Consider the following 27,193-nt stretch of genomic DNA (forward strand, 5'->3'; position numbering starts at 1 on the left):
ACCTTCATAAATTGTGCTCGATTCATCACTTGGTCATAAAAGAAAAAAAGCTGTTGCCTATTTAAGTAAAAATGAATGCCTTCGGGCCTACTACTAAAACAATTTTCATATTTATTTAACAACATAGTAGAAAGTTGGCTCTTCAGCACCACCTGTTGAATAGATTACAGTGCAAGAAAATCCAGTTATGTGCCTATTTAAGCATGCGATTTATAGTTTACTTGAGGAGCCGCAGTGCAACCTGGCAAGCTTAGTGCATTTTTTGCTTGCTTCAAACATCACAATGAACTCCAGCTATCACTGCTGATAGGATTTTGCACTGAAATGGCTTACATAGAGATAAATAACACAGACTAATTTACGTGTGCTCATTTATCATGAAAATGCTTTAAGTGAATGAAATAACTGCATTATCAACATTTTAATAGTACTGTGGGTAATTAACAGACAGGTATATTACATGTAAGTAGAGATCTTTTTTTGTCCTTTGTAAAAGACAGTGACTTTTACAGTGACTGTAGCTCAGAAGAGTGAACTTGGTTTCATTCCAGATTCTTTAATTGAGATTGAATTATTTTTAAACTGCAATCCTATTCACATTTACCTGGCAGTAAGTCTTACTGAGCTCAGTAGGGCTTATTTATGAGTAGATGTGTAAGGGATTATATTATTGCAGTGCAATCTGATGCACATCTACTCAGGAGTAAGTCCCATTGAGGTCAATGGGGCTTACTCCAGATAAGTGAGCACATAATGGCAACCTTAAGGTATAAAATAACTATGTTTAGTGTCTAACCTGTCTCCAGCTTTTTTATTTTGACTCAGTGTGCTTTGTTTTCAAACATAATGGCACCCCAGTCTTGTCTGGCCCCACAAGACAGCTCTTAGTTAAATTACTGGTCTACAGCTTACTAGCAAAATGAATGTTGTAGCCATAGAATTTGGTCATGTGCCAAAGTGATAAACTGGCTTTCATTATATTAGTAAGGCTATGTCTGCACTAATGAAAACCTGCAGATGGACAGAATGTATGGAGGCTTATTTCTAGATTTTGAAGTTTCCTATATGTTATGTTTTTTATATTTCAGTGGCAAACGTTGCTAATCATAGAAGCCACTGTCATTGCTGACATGTACTGCTAAACCATGGTTTAATACAGGGGTGGACATGCTGCCCCCATGGACTTTTTTGTGGCCCCCACCATCCCCCACTGCCCCCTCCTGCCAAATTTGCTATGGAAATCCCTGAAAAGGACTGATTTCCCCTTGTTTTCAAATAACAAGCCATGGTTTGCAGCTGAAATTTGGTGGCTCTGTGGCACAGCAGCAAAAAGGGGCCAATTTTAAATAGAAATTGCCCTTTTTTGCTGCCACACTGCCAAATTTTGGCAGCAAATTTGGAGGCATGGTGGAACAGGGGTGCCACTGGTGAGTTCCAGGGTGGAAACTGGCTCCTGAACTTCCCCACTCGTGCTTAACAGCATGTGGATGAGTCCCTGAGAGCCTAAGCAAAGACTCGTGCTCACATGCTCCCCCTCTCCTCTCTACGCACCACAGGGAGGACTTATAAGGGATTCAGTTTCAGTTTGTACAATTCCTGCTTGTTGCATATGAACCAGAAATAACAGTTTAAAACAAACTCTAGTCAGTTACTAAGCAAGCCAACTACAAACCCCGGATTGTTTTTCTGGGTTTTTCTAGGGCATAGGAAGCTGCCTTATACTGAGTCATTCCGTTGGTCCATCTAGCCCAGTTTTGTCAACACTGACTGGCAGCAGCTCTTTTCTTCCTGCTCTACTTGGAGATGCTGGGAATTAAACTTGGGACCTGCTGTATGCAAATCATGCGCTCTACCACTGAGCTAGAGTCTCTCCCTAAGTGTCTACAAGTGTGTGAAGTGGAGTGTGCAAACCCTGAGGTTTCACTTGGGCTTTTGGAGGCTTATCCATGTAGCACTAAATCCTGGCTTAGCATTATGTATGAACTGGGCCACTGTGTGTCTGCTCTTTTTCTGCGTTGTTTCTAGACAAGATTAAAGAAGCAATATGTGATGCTACAAGAGCTGTACATTCAGACCCTTCAAATCCTGTGAGTAGTATGCGCTAACAATGGCGACCCACTTTTTTATAGTCATGTAAAATCGTATTTGTTTTGGTGTGGAAAATTGTGGCAGATCTTCTGTATTTTTCAGGATGAGGCAAGCCCACATCTTTGTGGATTTCTTTGCAGACATGTACATGGCCACAGTTGCACCATGTCATTTCATGGTTTGATCAACATTCCTAGAATATGGCACTATGAAACTCTGTGTGTAAATATAAGCTGATTTGGTAAGCATTTGCTATACGTTATGAGTCAAGTAATAGCACCTGCTTGCTGCAATTTCAGCACAAACTTTATTTATTTATTTATTACATTTCTATACTCCCCACTGGCCAAACATATCATGTTCTCCCCTCTTCTTTGAATGGTGAAATGTTTCTGGGGTGCTGTGTTATTTACTTTGGAAGGCAAGATCACTGGAGACTTAAGGCCTTTTTGTAGTATTTGAATTTATTTACAAATATAAAGTTTAAGCATAGGTGAAGGTATAACTTAACACTCCATCAGACGGTCAAATCCACTGCCCCACATCAGATCTCCAGAGGGAGGTTCCCCTGCATCCTTGAGGCTGTGAGACTACAGAGCCCCCAAAGTTCAGCTGACTTTTTTCTGTCTGTCTTACTCCTTGACTCAGGATTGCAGTTTCTCTTGTTTCTTTTCACACAGAGGCCTAGATTATACCATCCTTAGCTAGAGCCAAGCTATTTCCCCTACCTCCTTCTGTGACTGGTTTTTCCTGCCCAGAACATCCCAGAGTAGTGCTGTATTAAGAAGCAGTTAGCTCCCATTGAGACACATTACTTGAATATCCTCGGTTATAAACACTCCTTTGTCACTCCCAAGATTCTGTCCAGATATTGCTGGGGCCTCCAGCCTGGTGCCCATTGGCACCAATGTGTCCACAGACACCGGTTTTGGCACCTGTCAGGCTCCCTGCCCCTCCTGATTTTAATTCGATTTAAGATTTTTTAAAAATAAAATGCTTTTTAAAATAAATGAGGAGTTTAGCATACTGCAGAATACTGCCATCTTTATTTTGGTTCAAAAGAGTGGTTTTGCATTTTAGAGCTCAGAACCTACCCCTGCCTTGTACTTACTTTCTTGAGAAAGTTACTTTTCTTTTAGTCTCACCCATTTGCCTTCTGGGAAATGCGTGTTTTGTGACCATACATGCTCACCATGGTGTTTTATAAATGAGCAAGCACCTAATGGCAGTCATTTTGTGAGAGTGCCTACAACTTTCTCAAAATTTCAAATGTGCCCATCTTACCAAAAAGTAAGGCAAATAAATCCACAGTGATATTCCTATTCACAGAAATCTAAGAGTAAAATCCATAATAGCCAAAGGCATATACAGTCCTGGCTTCTCCATGTAGGGTGAGGAAAGAATCCTGCCTGGAACCCTGGAGAGCCACTGCCGGCCAGTGTCAACAATACTGGGTTTGATGGACCAGTGGTCTGACGCAGTATAAGGCAGCTTCTGATGTTCTTGTGTTCCCGTCCTTATATAGGACTTGGCCATCCATCCTAGATCAGTCCTGCAGAATTTCTACCTTCTAGCCCATCACATTGTCATTTTGCCCATGATTCCCACTGTGACATCTAGAGTCTTTAGTAGGAGGAATATACAGTTTTACAGGCATATCCCCTCCTCCATAACCTGAAAAAGTACAAGATTGTGCATCTGGTTTACCTGTGTTGCAGTATATTTGTCCCAGCCCAGAGAGAGCAAACCTCTAAGTGTCCAAGCTTTTTGACTGCATGTAGACAGCTTGGGCAACAGTGACTACCATTGAGAGGAGGAAGGAATCTTTGATTTTGAGCTGTGACACATGCTTTTCCAAAATATCTCCCAAGGAAGAACTGCCAAGTTCTCTCTGCAGGGATATGGAGCTGTCCAGTCAGACAAGCTGCAATCTCAAAGCTGTGAGAGGCTGCACCTCTCATACAGCATAGCACCATTCTTCTCTAAAACAGAGATTTACTACATGGTACACAGTAGTTATGACAGCCTCTTTTCTGTTGTAAATTAGCCCTGGGAAGAGAAGGGGGAGGAAGGAGTTGCCTCAGTTTTTCTCTGCCATCTGCTCCCCCCCCCCCCCGTGAAACTTCTCCGCAGTTGCTTTTAATTCCTGCCCCAGCTGTTTTACCTGTGCTGGTGTTCTAGACTCATATACCTCACCAATGCAGATCTGGAACTCCATAGAGGGAAAAGCAAAAGGGAAGGAGGAATTCAGGGAAAAAGTGGTTGGCAGGGGAACAGTTAAGCACCCCTTACCCATTTCTCTGTTGCAAAGTTCCTCTCTTGATGAGGAATAATAAACTGAAGCTTAATATAAAGAGAGAGGTACTGTTGATCAGGGTCTACCTAGCCAGTGATTTGGCAAGAAGCCAAATAGATGGGGTTGCACTCCCATTTGAGGATGAAATTTGCAGCTTGAGGGTGCTTTTATTTAGCCAGTTTTTTGGATGTTGAAATGGCATTTATGGTTCAAAGTGCCTTTTACCAATTTCGTTTGGTACACAAGCGGCGTTCTTTCTTGGAAAGACGTAACCTTGCCATGAACTTTCACACTTTGGTCAGATCCAGGTTAGAGGCTAGTAATGCACTTTACGTAGGGCTATCTTTTGAAGACTGCTCAGAAATTTCAGCTATGCAATGGTGAAGGGTTTTTTTTTACATGAACTTGCTACAGTTTGCATATTATGTTTGTCCTGAAAGATCTACATTGGCTTTTGATTAGTTCCAAGATGTAATCCAAAGTGCTGCTTTTGACCTATAAAACTCTAAATGGACTGGATATCTGAAAGACTGCTTTTTCTCATACAACCCTGCTAGACAGTTTAGATCAGTGTCAGAGGCTCTTCCTTCCTTTTGAGGTGGCAGATGAGAAGACCAGAGAGAGGACTGTTTCTGTGGCATCAGTGTGTCTCTAGATATGTCTGCCTATCTCTTACTATGATGTGTTTTAGGGGCTGGGTGAAGGCTGCTATTCTCTTGTGCTTTTGGTTTTAATGCTTCCTTAATGTTGGTTGTTCTATTTCAACTGTTACCTTCTTTTTTAAAAGTTTAGAATTGTGTGAAGTGTTTGCTGTTTTTATTATTGGTAATAATTTATATGTTTTTATGATTTTTGTGTAAGCTGATTTGAACAGCACAATTTGGAAAAGCAGGTAATATTTTATTATATTTTTATCCTGCTAATGTTGTCTGCTTCTCTCCACTCCCACTCATTTTATTGTCACAATAACCCTGTAAATTAGGGTAGTTTAAGAGTTAGTGACTGCTGCAAGGTGAACTTCATACTTCAGTGTGGATTTGATCTCTGCAGTCCTAGTCTAACTACTACTCCACAGGTAACAATTAACTGACCTGGTTCACACGTCTTGGCCAATTCCTAGGTTGTTTAACCCAGGAATTGGCAGGGGTGTGTGGGTGTGAGCGCGCTGGCTCCCTCTCACTCACCTTTTCCACTTTCAATTAACAACCTAGGAATGCCCTGTTCTTGGGTTATTTCATGATATGCAAACCTGGAAACTAGGACAGGAAGGCCTGGCGTGCTATGGTCCATGGGGTCACGAAGAGTCGGACACGACTGAACGACTGAACAACAACAACAAAACCTGGAAACTCTGGGTTGTTTAGGGGCTAAACAACCTAGAGTTAACCCATCAACAAACCATGGGTTAATTCTGGGTTGTTTAGCCACTAAACAACAGAGTTTCCGGGTTTGCATGTCATGAAACCATTGGAAGGGGAAGTAAATGGGCAGGAACCAGCTCACTTGCTCTGGCATTCTCACTAACAACCTATGGTGAATAAACCTATGGTGCTGTTTCATTGTGCAAATCGAGTCACTGTGGCACACACGCATAGATTCAACTGCTTTATGCCTAACTTATTTTCATTTTATGCTGACTATTATGCTTTCTATTTTCTAGGATGTGTACTGTATCAGAGCTCTTGTATGGAGCTCAGCAAAAGAAAAAAGGAGAGCCCTTGTTGATTTGAACTTTAGTTACAGGCTGCTGTCATCTCATATTTGCACTTTGATCTTAAGGGGAGCTATTTTAAAGTCTCTTGGGGGCATTACTTCAGCGCGAAATAAAGATCATGAGAAGGTAAATTATGTTCTCCAGGAGTTAATAAGTTTGTCTCATAACTGTATGTGTGAAGGTTTTTCAGTAGAAGCTCAGTAAGGAGCCAGTCTTGATGGAGGCAGATAATGATTTTATTAGTATAAACAATGACTTAGCTCCAACTTGTTTTAAGAAATCTTTTTTGATATAACCTTTATTTATAGCATTATTTATAAAATTATTCAGATTCCAGGTTACATTGCAACCCTGCCAGCACAAGAAACAATAAGAACAATTAGAGTTGAAAACTAGGTTTGCAAAGTGTCTTAAGATAACAAGCTACATATTACAGCTTTAAAACCACTCAATTCACACACTGTTACATAAGAACATAAGAAGAGCCCTGCTGGATCAAACCAAGGGTCCACCTAGTCCAGCATTCTGTTCACACAGTGGCCAACCAGCTGTTGACCAGGAACTCACAAGCAGGACAGGAGCACAACAGCACCCTCCCACCCATGTTCCCCAGCAACTGGTGTATATAGGCTCACTGCCTCTGGTGCTGGAGGTAGCACATAGCCATCAAGACTAGTAGCCATTGATAGGCTTTTCCTCCAGGAATTTGCCCAACCCCCTTTTAAAGCCATCCAAATTGGTGGCCATCACTGTGGTAGCAAATTCCATAATTTAACTATGCGCTATGTGAAGGAGTACTTCCTCTTATCTATCCTGAATCTCCCACCATTCAGCTTCATGGGATGACCCTGGGTTCTAGTATTTGGAGAGAGGGAGAAAAATGTTTCCCTCTCACATTCTCCACACCATGCATAATTTTGTACACCCCTATCATGTCTCCCCTTACCCTCCTTTTTTCCAAGCTAAACAATCTCAGCTGTTGTAACCTTCTGTCCTAGGGGAGATGCTCCAGCCCCTTGATCGTTCTAGTTGCCCTTTTCTGCACTTTTTTTTTTTTGCACTGTTGACTTGGTGCTACTTATATAACCAAGAAGGTTGTTAAACTGTGGTGATAAAATGGGATGGAAATAAAGCTTGGAGCACCAATGGAACTCTAAAGCATTTTGAACCCATTTTTCAAGAGTACAAATAATTATTTGAGGGCTGTGGTGACGCAGTAGGGGTAGCAAAGATACTCAGTGCATCAGAATAAGAGACAATAAAGCTTTCCCACACAGTTATTTGATTTATCAGCAATGAATGTGTAGTATAGGACAGTGATAAGATCCATGCACTGATCACTTCTAATAGCTTCCCCTGTACTCTGTTAATGGAATGATGAGAGATAGCTTCCATCCCTATCTATTTTATAGTGTTTACCACAAAAGTCTTCACTTTATGATGATGTATGGTAAGGATGGCCACCACATGACAATCTAATCACCTGTCATGTCATGGCACTCTTTCTTGATTATGAAAAATAAATGATCTAGGTGAGTGACAAGGTTATAGCTAACAGCAGCAATTTCACAAATTCAGATGATCATGTGATAATTTTACTTACCAATGACATAATGCAATATAGTTCTGATCCATCACCTTATCAAAGGTTGAAAAACTTGAGCAGGGGGTGGAGAGGAAATATTAATAAGGCAGAACCTGTGAAATGCATGCATTACTTGTCAAGCAAAATGATTAAGGGACTGGAGCAACTCCCCTATGAGGAAAGGTTACCATGTTGGGGCTTTTTAGCTTAGAAAGAAGGCAAGTAAGCGGACATGATAGAGGTATGTAAAACTATGCATTCTGTGAAGAAGCTGGATAGGAAGAATCCACTACAAAAATACATTGAAGCTGAATGGTGGGGAGATCCAGGACAGATAAATGGAAGTATTTCTTCACACAGTGCTTAGTTAAATTATGGAATTTGCTGTCACAGGATGTAGTCATGGCTGCCAACTTGGATGGTTTTAAAAGGGATTAGACAAATTCATGGAGGATAAAGCTATCAGTGACTAGTAGTTATGATGACTATATTCTACCTCCAGTATCAGAGGCAGTATGCCTCTGTATACCAGTTCCTTTGGAAACTGTAGGAAGGTGCTATTACATTCATGTCCTGCTTGTAGACTTTCCATAGGCTACTGGCTGTCCACTGTGTGGACAGAACTTTGAGCTAGATCTTTTCTTCAGGGTTTCAATAGTCCGTACAAGAATCCATCTCATGACTTTTCCAGATATGATTACATATCGAACATTCCTGTTCTGACCACATAAGAAAGCAATCATCAACTCTGAAACTCTTAAGAAAATGTAACATTGGTCAGTCATCTGCATACCATATAATCAGGCCCTAATGGCACATTTTTTCTGATGCAGAAAACTCACATTGAGACATTTTCCTCCCTACGACTTTTACATGGTGAAGCCAATTCAAGAACATTTTTAGGAACATAAGAGCCAAGCTGGATCAGACCAAGCGTCCACCTAGTCCAGCATTCTGTTCACACAGTGGCCAACCAGCTGTTGACCTGGAACCAACAAGCAGGACAGGAGCGCAACAGCACCCTCCCACCCATGTTTCCTAGCAACTGGTATACATAGGCTCACTGCCTATGGTACTGGAGGTAGCACATAGCCATCAAGGCTAGTAGCCATTGATAGGCTTTTCCTCCAGGAATTTGCCCAACCCATTAAAGGTAGCCGCCAGCGAGATCACATCACTCTAGTGCTGAAGGAGTTGCACTGGTTACCAGTTGTTTTCTGCGCGAAATTCAAGGTATTGGTTTTGACTTTAAAACCCTATATGGTTCTGGCCCAGCCTATCTTAAGGAGCACCTCCAGCAACACCAGACAGGCCGCTTAACAAGATCAGCCTCGGATGGCCTTCTCTCTATCCCATCTCTAGCCAGGACAGCTAGACTGGTGGGGACGAGGGAGAGGGCCTTTTCTGTGGGGGACCCCACTCTGTGGAACTCCCTCCCTAGGGAACTCCGCCATGCCCCTCTTTAATGAGCTGCCACCGTGCATTAAAAATGTGGTTGTTTAGGCAGGCATTTGGGATGGGTTAGGGTATTTTAGAAAATGTTTTATTGTAGAATTTTATTGTTTTAAACTGTTTTATTATATGCTTTGTGCATTGCCCAGAGTGCCTGGGTGACCAGCCAGATGGGCAATTAATAAATGTAATAAATAAATAAATAAATAACCCTTTAAAGCCATCCAAATTGGTGGCCATCACTACATCCTGTGGTAGCAAATTCCATAGTTTAACCATGTGCTATGTGAAGGAGTACTTCCTCTTATCTGTCCTGAATCTCCCACCAATCAGCTTCGTGGGTGACCCCGGGTTCTAGTATTGTGAGAGGGGGAGAAAAATGTCTCCCTATCCACATTCTCCACACCATGCATAATTTTATAGACCTCTATCATATCTCCCCTTACCCTCCTTTTTTCCAGTTTTTGTATTCTTTTAAACTAATTTGCCCTCTAACCTGCTCTAATGTGGACATATATCTGTTTTTAAAGAACTGTGTATGCTTTTTCATCCATAGCAATATTATCTCCTTGAAGCAAGTACCCTTATCTCGCCTTTATTATGTTGTACAGTCTGCAGAATGGCTAGGGGCACCAAGGGAGTAAGTAGCTCCAATTGTTTCACCAACATGATCAGTTACATTGTTGTTGTTGTTCAGTCGTTCAGTCGTGTCCGACTCTTCGTGACCCCATGGACCATAGCACGCCAGGCCTTCCTGTCCTGCGCTCTCTCCCGGAGCGTGCTCAAGTCCATATTCATTGCATCCGTGATGCTATCTAGCCATCTCATCCTCTGCCGTCCCCTTCTCCTTTTGCCCTCAGTCTTTCCCAGCATCAGGGTCTTTTCCAGGGAGTTTTCTCTTCGCATTAGGTGGCCAAAATATTGGAGCTTCAGCTTCATTATCTGTCCTTCCAATGAGCACTCAGGGTTGATTTCCTTTAGGATGGACTGATTTGACCTCCTTGCAGTCCAGGGGACTCGTAAGAGTCTTCTCCAGCACCACAGTTCGAAAGCATCAATTCTTCAGCGCTCAGCCTTCCTTATAGTCCAGCTCTCACAGCCATACATTACTACTGGGAAAACCATAGCTTTGATTAGACGGACCTTTGTCGGCAAGGTGATGTCTCTGCTTCTTACTATGCTGTCTAGGTTGGCCATAGCTTTCCTCCCAAGGAGCAAGCGTCTTTTAATTTCATAGCTACAGTCACCGTCTGCGGTGATCTTGGAGCCCAAGAAAGTAAAATCTCTCACTGCTTCCATTTCTTCCCCTTCTATATGCCAGGAAGTGATGGGGCCAGATGACATGATCTTCATTTTTTTAATGTTGAGTTTCAAACCAGCTTTTGCACTCTCCTCTTTCACCCTCAACAAGAGGCTCTTGAGATCCTCTTTGCTTTCTGCCATTAGGGTGGTATCGTCTGCATATCGGAGGTTGTTGATAATTCTCCCGGCAATCTTAATTCCGACCTCTGATTCATCCAACCCGGCATTTCTCATGATGTACTCTGCATATAAGTTAAATAAGCAGGGTGACAATATGCAGCCTTGTCGTACTCCTTTCCCAATTTTGAACCAATCGGTTGTTCCATGTCTGGTTCTTACTGTTGCTTCTTGACCCTCGTACAGGTTTCTCAGGAGACAGGTCAGGTGGTCTGGTACTCCCATCACTTTAAGAATTTGCCACAGTTTGTTGTGATCCACACAATCAAAGGCTTTAGCGTAGTCAATGAAGCAGAAATAGACGTTTTTCTGGAATTCTCTTGCTTTCTCCATGATGCAGCGAATGTTGGCGATTTGATCTCTAGTTCCTCTGCCTCTTCGAAACCCAGCTTGTACTTCCGGTAGTTCTCGGTTCGCATACTGCTGAAGCCTAGCTTGTAGGATTTTGAGCATCACCTTGCTGGCATGTGAAATGAGCGCAATTGTGCGGTAGTTTGAACACTCTTTGGCGTTGCCCTTCTTTGGAATTGGAATGTAAACTGACCTTTTCCAGTCTTGTGGCCACTGTTGAGTGTTCCAGATTTGTTGGCATATTGAATGCAGCACTTTAACAGCATCATCTTTTAGGATTTTAAATAGCTCAGCTGGAAGACTGTCATCTCCGCTAGCTTTGTTGTTACTAATGCTTCCTAAGGCCCACTTGACTTCACTCTCTAGGATGTCCGGCTCAAGTTCAGTGACCGCACTATCATGGCTATCAGGGACATTCAGATCTTTCCTGTATAGTTCTTCTGTGTATTCTTGCCACCTCTTCTTAATCTCATCGGCTTCTGTTAGGTCCCTGCCTTCTTTGTCCTTTATCATGCCCGTCTTTGCACAAAACGTTCCCTTGAGATCTCCAATTTTCTTGAAATTCTGTTGTTTTCCTCGATTTCTTTGCATTGTTCATTTAAGAAGGCCTTCTTGTCTCTCCTTGCTATTCTCTGGAACTCTGCATTCAGTTGGGTATATCTTCCCCTTTCTCCCTTGCTTTTCGCTTCCCTTCTTTCCTCAGCTACTTGTAAAGCCTCATCAGACAGCCACTTGGCTTTCTTGCATTTCTTTTTCTTTGGGACGGATTTCGTTGCTGCCTCCTGAACAATGTTACGGACCTCCGTCCATAGTTCCTCAGGCACTCTGTCTATCAGGTCTAATCCCTGAAATCTATTCCTCACCTCCACTGTATATTCATCAGGGATATGATTTAGGTCATACCTGAACGGTTTAGTGGTTTTCCCGACGTTCTTCATTTTAAGCCGAAATTTTGGAAGAAGCAGCTCATGATCTGAGCCACAGTCAGCTCCAGGTCTTGTTTTTACTGTGGCAAATTCTTAAAGTGATGGGAGTACCAGACCACCTGACCTGTCTCCTGAGAAACCTGTACGAGGGTCAAGAAGCAACAGTAAGAACCAGACATGGAACAACCGATTGGTTCAAAATTGGGAAAGGAGTACGACAAGGCTGCATATTGTCACCCTGCTTATTTAACTTATATGCAGAGTACATCATGAGAAATGCCGGGTTGGATGAATCAGAGGTCGGAATTAAGATTGCCGGGAGAATTATCAACAACCTCCGATATGCAGACGATACCACCCTAATGGCAGAAAGCAAAGAGGATCTCAAGAGCCTCTTGTTGAGGGTGAAAGAGGAGAGTGCAAAAGCTGGTTTGAAACTCAACATTAAAAAAACTAAGATCATGGCATCTGGCCCCATCACTTCCTGGCATATAGAAGGGGAAGAAATGGAAGCAGTGACAGATTTTACTTTCTTGGGCTCCAAGATCACCGCAGACGGTGACTGTAGCTATGAAATTAAAAGACGCTTGCTCCTTGGGAGGAAAGCTATGGCAAACCTAGACAGCATAGTAAGAAGCAGAGACATCACCTTGCCGACAAAGGTCCGTCTAATCAAAGCTATGGTTTTCCCATTAGTAATGTATGGCTGTGAGAGCTGGACTATAAGGAAGGCTGAGCGCCGAAGAATTGATGCTTTCGAACTGTGGTGCTGGAGAAGACTCTTACGAGTCCCCTGGACTGCAAGGAGGTCAAATCAGTCCATCCTAAAGGAAATCAACCCTGACTGCTCATTGGAAGGACAGATACTGAAGCTGAAGCTCCAATATTTTGGCCACCTAATGCGAAGAGAAAACTCCCTGGAAAAGACCCTGATGCTGGGAAAGACTGAAGGCAAAAGGAGAAGGGGACGGCAGAGGATGAGATGGCTAGATAGCATCACGGATGCAATGAATATGAACTTGAGCACGCTCCGGGAGAGAGCGCAGGACAGGAGGGCCTGGCGTGCTATGGTCCATGGGGTCACGAAGAGTCGGACACGACTGAACGACTGAACAACAACAACAATGGAGCTTCTCCATCTTTGGCTGCAAAGGACATAATCAATCTGATTTCGATATTGACCATCTGGTGACGTCCATGTATAGAGTCGCCTCTTGTGCTGTTGGAAAAGAGTGTTTGCTATGATCAGCATGTTCTCTTGGCAAAACTCTATTAGCTTTTGTCCTGCTTCATTTTGTACACCAAGGCCATGCCTGCCTGTTATCCCGGTGATTTCTTGACTTCCTACTTTAGCATTCCAATCCCCTATGATGAAGAGGACATCTTTTTTTGGTGTTAGTTCTAGAAGGTGTTGTAGGTCTTCATAGAACCGATCAACCTCAGCTTCTTCGGCCTCAGTGGTTGGGGCATAGACTTGAATTACTGTGATGTTGAATGGTTTGCCTTGGATTCGTACTGAGATCATTCTATCATTTTTAAGATTGTACGCCAGTACTGCTTTTCCCACCCTTTTGTTGACTATGAGTGCTACTCCATTTCTTCTAAGGGATTCTTGCCCACAATAGTAGATATGATGGTCACCTGAATTAAATTCGCCCATGCCTGTCCATTTTAGTTCGCTGATTCCCAAGATGTCGATGTTCAATCTTGCCATCTCATGTTTGACCACCTCCAGCTTACCTTGATTCATTGATCTGACATTCCAGGTTCCTAAACAATATTGTTCTTTACAGCATCGGATTTTCTTTTCACCGCCAGACACATCCACAGCTGAGTGTCCTTTCGGGTTTGGCCCAGCCGCTTCACTCTTTCTGGCGCTACTTGGAAATTCCCTCTGCTCTTCCCCAGTAGCATATTGGACACCTTCCGACCTGAGGGGCTCATCTTCCGGCCTCATATCTTTTAGCCTTGTGATACGTTCCATGGGGTTTTCTTGGCAAGAATACTGGAGTGGGTTGCCATTTCCTTCTCCAGTGGACCACATTTTGTCAGAACTCTCTGCCATGACCTGTCTGTCTTGGGTGGCCCTGCACGGCATAGCTTATGGCTTCACTGAATTACGCAAGCCCCTTCGCCACAACAAGGCAGTGATCCATGAAGGGGGATCAGTTACATACACCACCTAAAATAGTCTTACCACTAATTTTCATCCCTGACAATGAAAAACTTAGATCCGCTACCCTATTATCAAATTCTGAGCCACCCAAATCCTCAAATAAGTCAGTCTACAACATGACACCTTTTTGAAATCCTGCATAGGTACTATTTACCCAGCCCTTATCTCCCAAATGTCTAGCAATTATTTTGTAAACACCATTGGAGGTATCTGTCTATATAGATTATGTCTTCTTCTTCTTCTTCTTCTTCTTGCTTCCCAATAGGCCTATAATCTCTCCCGAGATAGTCAGAATTTCTTTGACGTGGAAGATTTTTATAGTCCTAAAATGTCCACTTTCTACGATAAGTGAGTATGAATATAAGCGACGGTTGCATGCAGAATCAGCAGCTGCATGCAGAATATATTGTTGTGTTACATAGTGGTAAATGCATGCTACTTTCCTGTGTGTGTGTGTGTGTGTGTGTGTGTGTGTGGTGTGGGAGAGTGGGGAGGGTACAGTGGTTGGTAAAAGGACTCTAGGCAGCCACTGTACTTATAGCAACAGTTTTACTGAGGAGTTGAATTTATCCTTTAGGACGATCGGTACCAAATCCTGTGCTCCTGCACGATGAGCAGATAGTTCGGGCCTACCGCTTTGCAGCACCACACTAATTGCTGGAATTGCATTCCAATGCACACATAATATTTGTATTGGTTTCCTGTAACATATCTGAGTTCTAGCCACAAACAGATTAGTATAGTCACAAAATTAATGATAAAAATGTTGCTTACTATTTGATTTAAACTAAAAAATTGAAGTAGACCACAGCATATTTCTGACTTCTGTTGGCAAATATTTGACAATGGTTGCTTCCCTACTAGGGCCATTTAGTGCTGCTGAGACATTGGGGTTTGTTTTGCAGTCAGCTGGCATTGGACTTGGTGGCTCCACAAGGCTGTTAATGTAGCACTGTATTATCCAGAAGTGCCTATGTGCATACCTAAGATTCTTCTGTAGCATTTAATTAGAAGTAACTTCTGTTCAGTGACGGTCCCCTGCAACTTTAAATAGAGGTTTCCTTCACCTTCTGCCTCTAATGACTTCCTGTTCTACACCATAGCAGCATTATTGATAAAATGATACCTTAATTGCATCTTAATTAGTCAGTTTCTGTTTTCCACAGAAAGGGGTGAGTTTTAATTAGTAGTTTCTTCTTGCAAATGTTCATTTTAAAATTGTGAAATAGTTCTGTTTCACAATAAGAAAAGAAAACATAATAAGAGGAACCCCCTGCCCCCCCTTATTTTCCTGAGGCAGTATCCAATGCCGTCACAGTGCAAAGCAAAAAAGAAGTGATTGGTGGCAAATCGCTGCTTTTTCCCTTTGTCTAGCAAGTGTTAAAGACTTTGCACTAGCATTGGTTTATATAGTGCTGTGACAGCACTGGATACTGCTCCTGGTTTGTCAACTGACATTAAGATCTAATGCACATTATCAAACAACCCATGGTTAACAAACCATGGGTTGTTTGTGAGTGAACCTGTGTGAGTGAGCATGCTGGCCCCTGCCAGCTTGCACTTCCTGAAACAACCCAGGAATGCTCCATTCCTAGGTTGTTGTTGTGATGTGCAAACCTAACCCTTTTGGGGTGTTCCTCAGTTGTTTCAGGAAGCAGATGTAAAGCGGAAGTGATGAACATGCGAGCGGTAGTGTGCTATGGCGCAGCCACAGTTAACTATGGGTTGTTTAATCCATAGTTAGCCGTTATGTGTGAACCAGGTCTAAGCTAGAGTTCTCTTGCACAGATGTTAATAGGGAATCTGGCGTAATGCAAGCCAGGATCTTTGCACTGAAGCTGTGATGGGAGGAATTCAGCCATGGTGCATCATAAACCATGGTTTACAAAGTATTTATTTTTTTAATTACATTTATATCCTGCCTTTTTTCCTCTTGCAAAGAACCCAAGGTGGTTTACATGATCCTCCTCCTCTCCATTTTGTCCTCACAACAACTCTGTGAAGTAGGTTAGGCGGAGAGTCAGTGACTGGCCCAAAGTGAACTTCATGGCCGAGTGGGCACGAGAACCCAGATCTCCCAAGGGCCAGTCCAACACTGTAACCACTACACCACACCAACTGCTACACCACACCGCACTATACCACAAAGTATATAAACAATAACTTCAGATAGAAGAATAGCAATAAAACAGCAGCAAAATATGAAATTGCTGCAGCAGAATAAAAGTAGCTCAACTAAAAGTTTAAAAGGCCTGGAAAAATTAAAAGTGTTGCTGGCTGACATTAGGGTTAGCATCAGATGAGCCTCACTGGAGAAGACAATTCACAAGCATAACTGAAAAGGCCCCCCTTCCCAATAGCCCCCTTTCTAACTTCCTAAACCCACGGACACCAAGAAAAAGGTCTCCAAATATGACTTCAGTATATCGGCAGGTTCATCTGGGAGAAGGCAATTGTTCAGCTACCTGGTCCAAAGCTGTGTAAGGCTTTGAAATAAACACCAGCACTTTCAGTTGAGCTCAGAAACGGACTGGCAGCAGGAGAAGCTGTTTTCGAATGAGTGACAGATATTCCCCATTGGCTGGTCCCAGATAGTAACCTAGCAGCTGTATTTTGGACTCTCCACAGTTCCCAGCCCCATGCCCAGTGTGTTCCAGTAATCTACTCTGGAGGTTAAATGTCTCCCCAGCAATGCAAGGGTATTGCTGTGCCAGAACAGATTCACTGTATCAGCATATCTTCAGGCTTCACAGGCTCAGGGGGGATTTCAGATTGATCCTGTTCACTACACAGCAGTTCCCTTCACAGCAGTTATAACACAAGGATAGGAACGTACTGCAGTACAGTGGGGAATTAATCATGTGCAGACACATTCAAGCTAGACAAAAGTCAGTGGTTGTTTTTTTAATAAAAACAAAATAAATAATAAATTGTGTTCCTGAAATATTCAGATTTTTGCTTTTTTTAAAAAAAGTTCAGCTTTCGTGTTTCTGTTTTTAAAACAACCTGATTTAAAATAAAAATTTATTTTATTTATTTACTGCTTTATATCCAATATTTCGAATTTATGTACTGCTTTACATCCAATAGAATATCTGAGCAAAGAACAATAAAAGGGCGGTCATCATCATTAAAACCTTTAAAATCAGATTGTGCCGATAAAACTGGCTGGTCAGTCAGGGAAAGCGTGTTTAAACAAAAATGCCTTCAGCAGGCACCAAAAATGAAACAATGCTGGTGCCTGCCTGGCATCAGCAGGCATGGAGTTCTATAGATGGGGAGTCAATACATTAAAGCTCTATTCTGAGTGGACGCCAAATGGACTGCAGGTCTGTGCGGAACCATCCAGAGTGCTTCATTTGATGACCTCACTGCCTGGGCAGGCTGGTAAGGGAGAATGCGCTCTCTCAGATATCCTGGTCCCGAGTCATTTAGGGCTTCATGCATTAATTACAAAACCTTAAACTTTAAACCCCAAACCTGGTAGCAAATAGGCAGCCATTGCAGATTGCTTAGTAGAGGTGTTACATGCTGAAAAGGGGCGGTTCCCAACAACAGTCGAGCTGCTGCATTCTTCACTAGCTGGAGCTTTTGGACCAACCTTAAAGGCAGCCCCAGATAGAGTGCACTGCAGTACTCCAGTCTTGAGGTTACTAGCATCTGTACCACTGTGGCCAAGCTATCCCTGTCCAGGAGAGACCATAGCTAGCATACCAGTCGAAGTTGGTAGAAGGCAGTCCAAGCTGCTGTGGCCAATTAGGCTCCCGGTGACAAAGGTAGCTCTAGGAGTACCCCCGCGCTACGAACCTGGTATTTCAGAGAGAGTGCAATCCCATCCAGAACAGGCAGTAAACCTATTTCCTGGACTCTGGAACCACTCACTCGCAGGGCCTCCATCTTGCTAGGATTCAGCTTCAGTTTACTGGCCCTCGCCAAGCCCTTCACTGAGTCTAGGCACTGATTCAGGACTTGTGCATCAAATGTCACAGGGAGATAGAGCTGTATCATTAGCATACTTGATGGCACTTTGCTCTAAATCCCCTAATGACCGTTCCCAGACATATAGATGATAAACAACACTGAGGACAAGATAGTACCCTGAGGAACTCCATAGCTCAGTTGCCCAGTGGCCAAGGAATAGTCATCCAGTGTTACTCTCTGAAATCAACCCTGCAGGTAGGACTGGAACCACTGTAATACAGTGCCTCCAGTGTCCAACCAAAGAAGCAGATCCAGGAGGATACAGTGGTTGATGGTATCAAAAGCCGATGAAAGAGAGAGTAGAATTAACAGGGTTGCACTCCCCCATACCTCTCTGGATAGTCATTCACTTGGCAACCAAGGCTGAAATGGGTCTAGATAATCAGTATCCTCCAAGTGTGCTTGCAGTTGCTCTGCCATGACCCTCTCAAGTACCTTCTCCAAGAAAGGGGTATTCGCAACTGGGTGGTAATTGTCAAATACCACTGGTCCAGAGTGAGTTTCTTCAGGAGAGGTCATGCTGCTGCCTCTGTAAGGGCAGCAGGAGTCACCCCTTTGCACAGAGCTGCATTTACCACTCCCTGGACCCACCCAGTCATCCCCTCCAGCTACCAGCCCCCAGCTACTTCTTCCTAGCCAGGAATGGCAAGGATCGAGAGGGCATGTAGTCTATTATATTGCTGCAAGCCCCTTGTCCACATCATCAGGCTGCAACAAATGAAATTTATCCCACAAAATCGGGCAGATGGTGGCATCAGACACCTCAGTTGGAGTTGCACTAACAACAGCATTAAGTTTGCCATGGAGACAAGTGATTTTGTCCTCAAAGTGCAATGAAAAAACTCACAGTGGGTCTCCGAGGGATCCAGGGGTCCATTTATGGAAGAAGATGTTAACAACCCACAACCCACCAGAAAGAGCTCTGCTGGACAGCTAGTTGAGGTCATAACTAAGGCAGCAAAATAGGGCTTCTTTTCTGGTCGCACTGCTACATGGTAGGCATTATTATGTGCTCTAGAGCATGCTGGATCAACTTCACTTTGGGTCTTAGGTCATTTTTGCTCTAGCTGATGTCCAGCCTGTTTCATTGTCCTCAGCTCCCTAGTACAGCAGGCTTTACAGTGCTGGAGAGATCACTCAGGTGCGATCAGGTCAATGGCCCATCTCATCTCACCATTCCACAGTGAAACTAGGGCCTTGGTTGGATTACCTGCTGTCTCTGCTGCAAAATCCCCATAAGCCTTCAGAAATATATTGGATTCCATCAGTCTATTGGATTCTATCTGAATAGGTGCCCTATCCCTGGAGGAGGGAAGTTCAAATCCCAACAGGAAATGGTCTGACCATGACAACGGACCCTCCCTCCCATTTTGAGACCACTCATCTCGCAACCTGGAGCAAAGACCAAGTCAAGAGTATGCCCTGCATCATGTGTTGGGCTGATGACAAACTGAGACAGCCCCATGGTCGTCATGGAGGCCATGAAGTCCTGAGCTAGAGCTCCAGAGGCAGCCTCAGCATGGAAATTGAAGTCACCCAGAATCACTGTCATGGGTTCCTTCAACACCACACTTCAGATCATCTCTGCCAGCTCAGGCAGGCAGGATGCTGGGCAGCAGGGTGAATGTTACATGAATGTTACACCAGCAACATCCCCAATCTGTCTCTCTGACCCAATACAAGGTGCAAACTCTCCAGGCCGGCCCCAGAGTGGAGTGGTTTCTTGATGGGGGAGATGGAAGTCCCATAGACCACAGAATCTACGGTATTAATTTGAACTTAATGTGTAAATCTCATAAAACAGAATTTATAACCCTCTTATGAAATATGAAGGACTGTTTTTAGGCTGCTTTCTTTAAAGAAAGAAGTGTGTGTGTGTGTGTGTGTGTGTTTGAGAGAGAGAGTGTAGAAGAAACATCTTGTCAGTCATACAGCATAATTTTTGTGAACCGCCCAGAGAGCTTCGGCTATTGGGCGGTATAGAAATTAATTAATTAAATAAATAAACAACAGTTCATGCACTCATCTTTATCTTGTGGCCTTCCAGATGTTTGGGCCTACAACTTCCATCAGCCCTAGCCAGCAGAGTCAATGGTGAGGGATGACAGGAGTTGAAGTCCAACACAAGTTGCCCACTCCTGTCTTATGGCTTTGTGCTGGCACATCACCACAGCTGTCATCCTGTGATGCAGCCTCCCACAGACAGCATGAGTTGTGGATGATGGAAGTTGTAGTCCAATACTATACCTTCCCTGGAAGGTTGCTATTCATCTCTGTAACCCTTTACTACCATTTTATATGTAGAAACTATCTTCTCTGTACAGTTTGCTCAGTCAGTACCCTAATTATTAAATCAGTATATTTCTATGGTTATAGCAAGCAATTAATATGTGCTGTTAGTTAGAAAATATTTAAATAATAAATGGATTTTTTTTAAAAAAAATTCTTGGTGATTTAAATCAATCCTGGACACAGTCCTGGCTGGGTTTTAAAAATATCTCTGTCTGAATAGGAATATTGCTGATTTACGGTAAGTCTTCTGCAATGATGAGGTCATCCTATATGTGAGCAATCCTATACATGTCTAGTCACAAATGACCCTGCTGAGTTCAATGGGGATTGCTCCATTTATTTATTATATGTATATACCACCCACATGGCAGATGGCCTGGGGGCAGTTTACAATCACAAAAAAGAAAACTAGGCATAGGATTGCAACCTCTGGAAAGTATACTTCTTGTGCAGGTGAATAAAACTATTGGAAGCGATAGATATGAAGTAAATATAGTGTATATTAAAACCATGCACACATATTCTTAAAGCTACATTCCTTATCTTCTGATAATTATAGATTCCTGTGGTCTATAAATGCTTTTCACACCATAACAACAATTAACCTATTTGATGGAGCTACATTCATGTCCAACTGTAAGAGTGAGTGAATATATTTGAAACTAGTCTGCTACACTTACTTGCTTTTCTGTGTGTGTCGTTTAGTTATTTTGTATTAATGGAAGTTACTAGTTGTTTGTAGAATGTGTTTTATCACTGATTTTATCATTGTTTTAATTGGATTTGCTTTTATTATGTATGTTACTCTGAGAGCTTCAGCTATAGGGTGATTCATACATTGAATAAACACAATAAATAAATAAAACAGATACATTAGGAATCCTATTTAAGCAACCAGTTCAAAATATTATCAAACGTAAACCGTGTCTTCTTGCTCCACGATACACTTTTCACGACAAGGTAATAATGTTTGTTTCCTTCAGATGCTGTCTGCAGTTCTGGCCCAAGATCCCTGATGTAGAGCTCAAATGTCCCCCCTTCCCCTCACCAGGGCCAACATGATAAAAAGTTTTGCTGCACCATTGAGACACCAATTTCTGTTTTCATCTATTCCTGTTCTCATGGTGCTGCCTGAAGGTTGCGTCACCTTGCTACATGGCAGGAATCTCATTGTCTGGAATGTGTGCAAGTATTTTTTTATTTCTTTAACCTTCAATGTTTATAACAATTTCGCTTCAGATAACAGCATTTCCACTCAATAAGGTTAATTAGTTTAATCAGAAATGTAGATTGAGATATAAGCATGCTGCTAAACAGTGCTTATTTCTGGAATCAGCTGTACACCTGTTGCTAGAGTTCAGATGAATGAAGGCTCCAGTCCCTGCTGGTCCCTCATCTACCCACAGAGCTGTAATCCACACTCTAAAGGACTGGGTATGAGCAGTGCAGTCTGCCTAGCGACAGCCTCTTGTAATCCTGGAGAATACTGCAAGAGGGACACTTCTCGCCCTAAGCGCTATGACATACTGAATAGATTCACACAACTGGTGTCCTCCTGTCAAGATTTGTGGGTCTTTTTTCAATTACTCTGTGCTAAGCTGGGTCATTTAACAAGTCCATCAAGTGTTTGTCTCTTTTGGCCACCAAATATTCAGGAAATCCTGGTGCTTGTGTAGCGTAGTTGGTAGGGTTGCTGCTGGTCAGTGTCTCTTGTCACATGTAGTTCGGCCTTCCCCAACCTGGTGCTTTCCGGATGTTTTGGACCGACTCCCATTAGCCCCAGTCAGCATAGGCAATGGTCAGGAATCCTAGGAGTTGTCGTCCCAAACATCTGGAGGACACCAGATTGGGGAAGACTCTAGTTTTACACAATGCATACTGTTATGCTCTCATGGGCAAGGGTAAGGCAACATATACAATTGTGTCATGGTACATATTGCATTAAATGAGACATTACAAAGAAGATGGGGTAAAGAGATGGAGCTATGGTAGCCGTGTGTTGCTTGTAATGTTTAATTTCACCATTAGTTAGTATGAGTTGCTGGTCCCCCCTCCCCACTTTTCTGTAATATGGGGATGACAATATTGGCCTAACCTATTGCACTGTTGTAAAGCTGACAGAGGTAATGTATGTGAAGTGCACTGAACACTTTAAATGTACTGTATAATTTACAATATTATTCCAGGCATTAAGGCATGTGTTGGATCCTCCTCTAGACCCAATTTTTTCTTGAATCTCACTTTAGGCTGGTTGCAAAAAAGCTGACATAAAATAATAAAAATACACTGTTATAATGCAGTTAGAAGCAAGAATGGCTGCTTTATTCCTGTATTTAATTTTATCTAAGTAATATTGTATGTATGTGTTGCAGCTAATGAATAAAGTACCCATACAAGATACAAAGTATTCATCTTTAATGTTGCTCTCATTTTCTCTCTGAACGTTGCTTTCCCACCAGAGAAAGACTAGAAGAAAAAACTCTAGAGGAGTACCTGTGGTAGCATGTTTCATAGGCAGAAGCCTAATTCAGGCTTCCCCTACCTGGTGCCCTCCAGATATTTTGAACTACAACTCCCATTATCCCTGACCATTGGCCATGCTGGCTGGGGCTGATGAAGGTTTGTAGTTCAAAACATCTAATTCATCACGTACACAAATAATCTCCCTGTTCATTCATGGTCATCTTTTATGGAAACAATGAAGTCTTACCCTAGTTTGGAAAGGCTAAAATGTGCTATTATCGGTGTCTTGCAATTCATTCATCAGATAGAACAAAATTCTAACTCCTTAGAAAAGTGTGATGTCTTTGTAAGTTAGCTCTATTCTCAAAGGGACTACTGTTTTAGCAGTGAACGTTGTTCAACTGATATATTGATATTCGGATTTCTGTTTTGAATCAGCTCAATATTTTATGGCAGCTGATGACTGTTTTATTCATTTTTTCAATTCTTTAATTCCAAAATGTTTTCTCATATTCCTAAATTAGTAACATATTCGAACAGGGTACTGGGAGAACCAAATACAAAGGGATCATTTAGATGCGGCTCTCTGAGAGTATATTCTAACAACACTGCCTTATTAAGGAAAAAAATGTACTCAAGGGAGTATGTAGAAGCAGTTACAGGAATTCATGGTAATAGTTACAAAGATTCTTAAATAGAAAAGTATAAGAGAATGGTTATTCTTTTCAAGATTCCTTTTTATTGTCAAGCTTATCAGTGTGCTTGTGATTGTAAATACTCTGGCAGTTTCAGACTTTCATGGACAAGAAGTAGCTTCACACTTTTTATATGGCAGGCGCAATTGCTGCAGGACAATCCTTGTCTCTCACAGGCCCCATAGTCTTGCACTATTTTACTAGTGGATACTTTTGTTGGTTCTAGAATTGTGGGTGTATAGCTTACTGTGTTAGTGATACATGCTATATGAATGGTGTAAGTATCAAATTATTTATATTTGCATAAAATTGAGAGCCAGTGTGATGTAGTGGCTAGAGTGTTGGAGTGGGAGTCAAGAGATCTGGGTTTTAGTCCTCACTCAGCCATGGAAGCTCACTGGGTGACTTTGGGCCAGTCACAGACTCTCAACCCAACCTACCTCACAGGGTTGTTGTATAGTAGGGAGGAGGAGGATTATGTGTGCCACCTTGAGTTCCTTAAGGAGGAAAAAAGGCAATGTAATAAATAAAATGTCAAGTATCAGATATTACAGGAATTAATGCAAGTCGAAAGTATGAAGCTGCCTATGATTTGGAATGTCAAAGTGAAAATTTAGACGATGCCAGCTTTGTAAACAGAAGTTACAAGTGCTCCAAGATAGCTCTGAAATAGTATATAGCAGCCAAGCTCTTACTGAGGTCATAAACCTGGGCTTCGACTATACCACTTCAGACATCAAATGTGTCTGACATGACAGAATAGAAATGACCCCATTCAAATAGAAAATTGGTATTTGCGGGAAAAGGCTAGGCTAAAACACTTAAGATGGGGTAGGCAACCTGGTGCCTTCCAGATGTTTTGGATGACTTTCATAATTCCTGGCCTTTGGTCATACTGGCTGTGGAGGCACCTTCTGTGAGAGCTCCACTTGCTGAGGGTGCCTCTGCCAGTGATGGGAGCAGTAGTCTAAAACATCTGGGGGTCACCACATACTCCTGATACAGGGATATTTTTCCCTGCATGAAAGTTCACCTCATCTGCAACTTGTGATAGGCCTAAGGGAAAATGGGTGCAGATTTGTCTAAGTTATCTACACTGATGACATCTAGTATAATGATAGTTCATCATTTGAAATGAATAGTACTTGATCAGGAACAGTCTGATTTGTCACTACTAGATAAAAGCATAAGGAAACGTAGACAACTATTTCATTGCCAAAGTTTTGCTCCCCAGTTCTAAACATTTATGGTGGCATATCTGCCTAATGCCACTGTAGGTACATTATGCCATCCTTTAATTTCATACAGCATTGACTTTATTATTGTTACACCCTATGCAAATAACTTATAGCGCAGCAAGTCTTTGGATTGGCCTATTAGTCTTACATTAAATGCCTATAAAATCAGTGATCAGTGGAGATTTTCATAACTTATTTTTTATACCTTTGTGATGGCTATGTAGCTTGGCTTTAGATCACTAGTGTAATGTATGATTGTATACATCGATGTTTAGCCAATGAAGCCTATGATCAGTTTTTTCTGACAGTTACGTTGATGCACATAATGGGGAAGATCCCTGATACATTCAGTTTATCAATCCAGTAAGACAGTGATAATGGATTCAGAGACCTACCCATGGAAGGGGTGGCAGAAAGTGAGTTTCCTGCTCCCTCTTCTTTTGAGCAGCCCCCACAAAATACTACACCACTGGTGGCGGGGGCGGTGCTGTCGTATGGGATTGCTGAGGGGGAAAGGGGAGATTGAGAAAATTGTGTGGAGGCACCGTCAGTGAGAGCTCCGCTTGCAGAAGGTGCCTCTGTCAGTTTCTCTGCAATCTCCCCATCACACCCCATGCCAGAGCCCACATCACTCAGCTGGGTCCCCTGAACCTTGGGGGAGCATATTTGTGAGGCTTGGAGCTGCTGAGCTGAGGGTGAGGAAAGTCAGCTTCCTCCCACCTTTTTCCATGGGTAGATATGGGTAAGTCATGACTGACTTAAGTTGTATTGATTTCAATGGTTTTACTTTAATTCTGACTGAGGCTGGATCAAATCCAATAGCTTCAAAAATCAGCACTCTTAACTGGAGGGGTGGCAGTCAAATCATATATTTAAACCCATAGTTTCTTATGAATTTTTCCCCTCCTACCCCTGTCATATAAGGATGATTCAAGGCAGCTGATGAACGAAATCATAAGAGAAATAAATGATATAATAAAATCAATTAAAATAATGATTTGCAGTAATATCAGTAACTTGCCAAAGAATAAATCAAATACTACACTAGACTTCCACAATGCCTTGCTGATATTTGCTGTTTTATTAGCTATTGCTTTCCTAATACATTCTTACACTTGGTTTTTGCTGTTCCTGAATACTGGGGTGGTGTTCTCAGTGATGTATTATAACTGGCTTAATGTATGATCGATAAAGTCAGTCATTAATCATTTTGACACTTATATTGATCCACATAATAGTGAAAAAATCCCTGAAAAAATTAATGCAGCCGTACTTAGGGTTGCAATCCAACTGAAGAAATGAATCAATCATATGAGTTTTAGATGAATTAATTATTGGTTAATTTTATGTAAACTTGCATAAAAGCAAAATTTCTGAAGCAAGAAGTATGCACATATATATACTTGCAGACCAGTAGGCATTATTTTAGAAGGGGTGTTATCTTCCCATGAGAGAGACTAGGGGGAATGCCTCTCAAGTTGGTGCATCTGCAGTTTTTTAAATAAATACTTCTATTAAAAATTATATATATACCCAATTAATCTGAGGCAAAGTTTTAGATGAGTAAGTGTTCTAGAGACCAATCCTTGTGACCCTAGACAGAGTCTGGGGGGGCCACAGAATAGTTTGGATTCCTGGATCTGAGCCCAGGAGTCCGAGCTCCCTGCCCCTTCCCCCTCACAGCCAGAACAGCAAGAACTGCACCAGCTGCCTTTCAGAGGTGACAAAAGCAGCCTTGGAGGGAAGGGAAAGGGGCGTTCCTGTTGGCAAGGAGGGGAGGAGACTGCAGAAGCTGCTGTATGAGGAATCCTATGTGCTGCCCAGCCTCCTTCGCTCCCGCTCCCTGTCGCCTCATCTAGACAAGCAAAAGCACCCGTCTAGCTAAAATGCAGAGCGGGAGATACAGTGGAGACCTCTTCTACGCCTCCTGCTTTGCACTGGATACTTATATGCCTCCGGGTTTGGAGGCTTGCAAGTATCAAGGCCAGACATATAATGCCTTGCTGATAATTTGCTATTTTGCTATTGCTTTCCTAATGCATCCTAACATTTTTCTTTTTATTGTGCCTGAATATTGGACTGGTGTTGTCAGTGAAGAAAGACTCAAGTTCATCAGGAGCACAGAGATCTGGTAATTATTGTTGTTGTTAATTCTTATCATTAGTGCTGTTTCTTTAATAATCTGTTTCAAAATTTAGCATTTAAAAGCCTTACAGTATTTAACAAGCCCTAAGAGCTTTGGTAGAAGCTATAGAAAAGCAACCTGAAAATGTGGTCCACTTTGTACATTATGGGCAATGTATTCCACCTCAGCACATGACAGCAGTACCTATGCCAAGCAGCTGAGCCATCTCCTTCTCCCACAATTCTTGCCATCAGCCAGGTGTGCTGCATCTCAGATGACGTGCCATGTGCATATGGCAACCTAAGGCTCTTTGACAGCTTGTGTGCAATCGT

At 42.4% G+C, this 27,193-nt stretch overlaps 1 protein-coding gene across 3 annotated transcripts in view; it reads left to right on the forward strand.

The window, feature by feature from the left end:
- LOC146340005 (uncharacterized) overlaps positions 1-27,193 on the forward strand; it is a 41,933-nt gene that overhangs the window by 9,465 nt on the left and 5,275 nt on the right. For 2 of the 3 annotated variants that reach the window (XM_084810775.1, XM_084810776.1), the window contains 4 exons: positions 2,026-2,087; positions 6,045-6,224; positions 14,333-14,415; positions 21,324-22,735. In XM_084810775.1, the coding sequence (XP_084666901.1) occupies positions 2,026-2,087; positions 6,045-6,224; positions 14,333-14,415; positions 21,324-21,402 (404 nt within the window). In that variant the 3' untranslated portion in view covers positions 21,403-22,735. Of the gene's footprint in view, positions 1-2,025; positions 2,088-6,044; positions 6,225-14,332; positions 14,416-21,323; positions 22,736-26,828; positions 26,868-27,193 lie in introns of those variants that run through there. The other variant, XM_084810777.1, reaches the window with a different exon arrangement.

The sequence above is a fragment of the Heloderma suspectum genome, chromosome 7 (assembly GCF_057233095.1).
Source record: "Heloderma suspectum isolate Gila_16-S chromosome 7, 16-S_ref, whole genome shotgun sequence".
In the NCBI taxonomy this organism is placed as follows: domain Eukaryota; kingdom Metazoa; phylum Chordata; class Lepidosauria; order Squamata; family Helodermatidae; genus Heloderma; species Heloderma suspectum.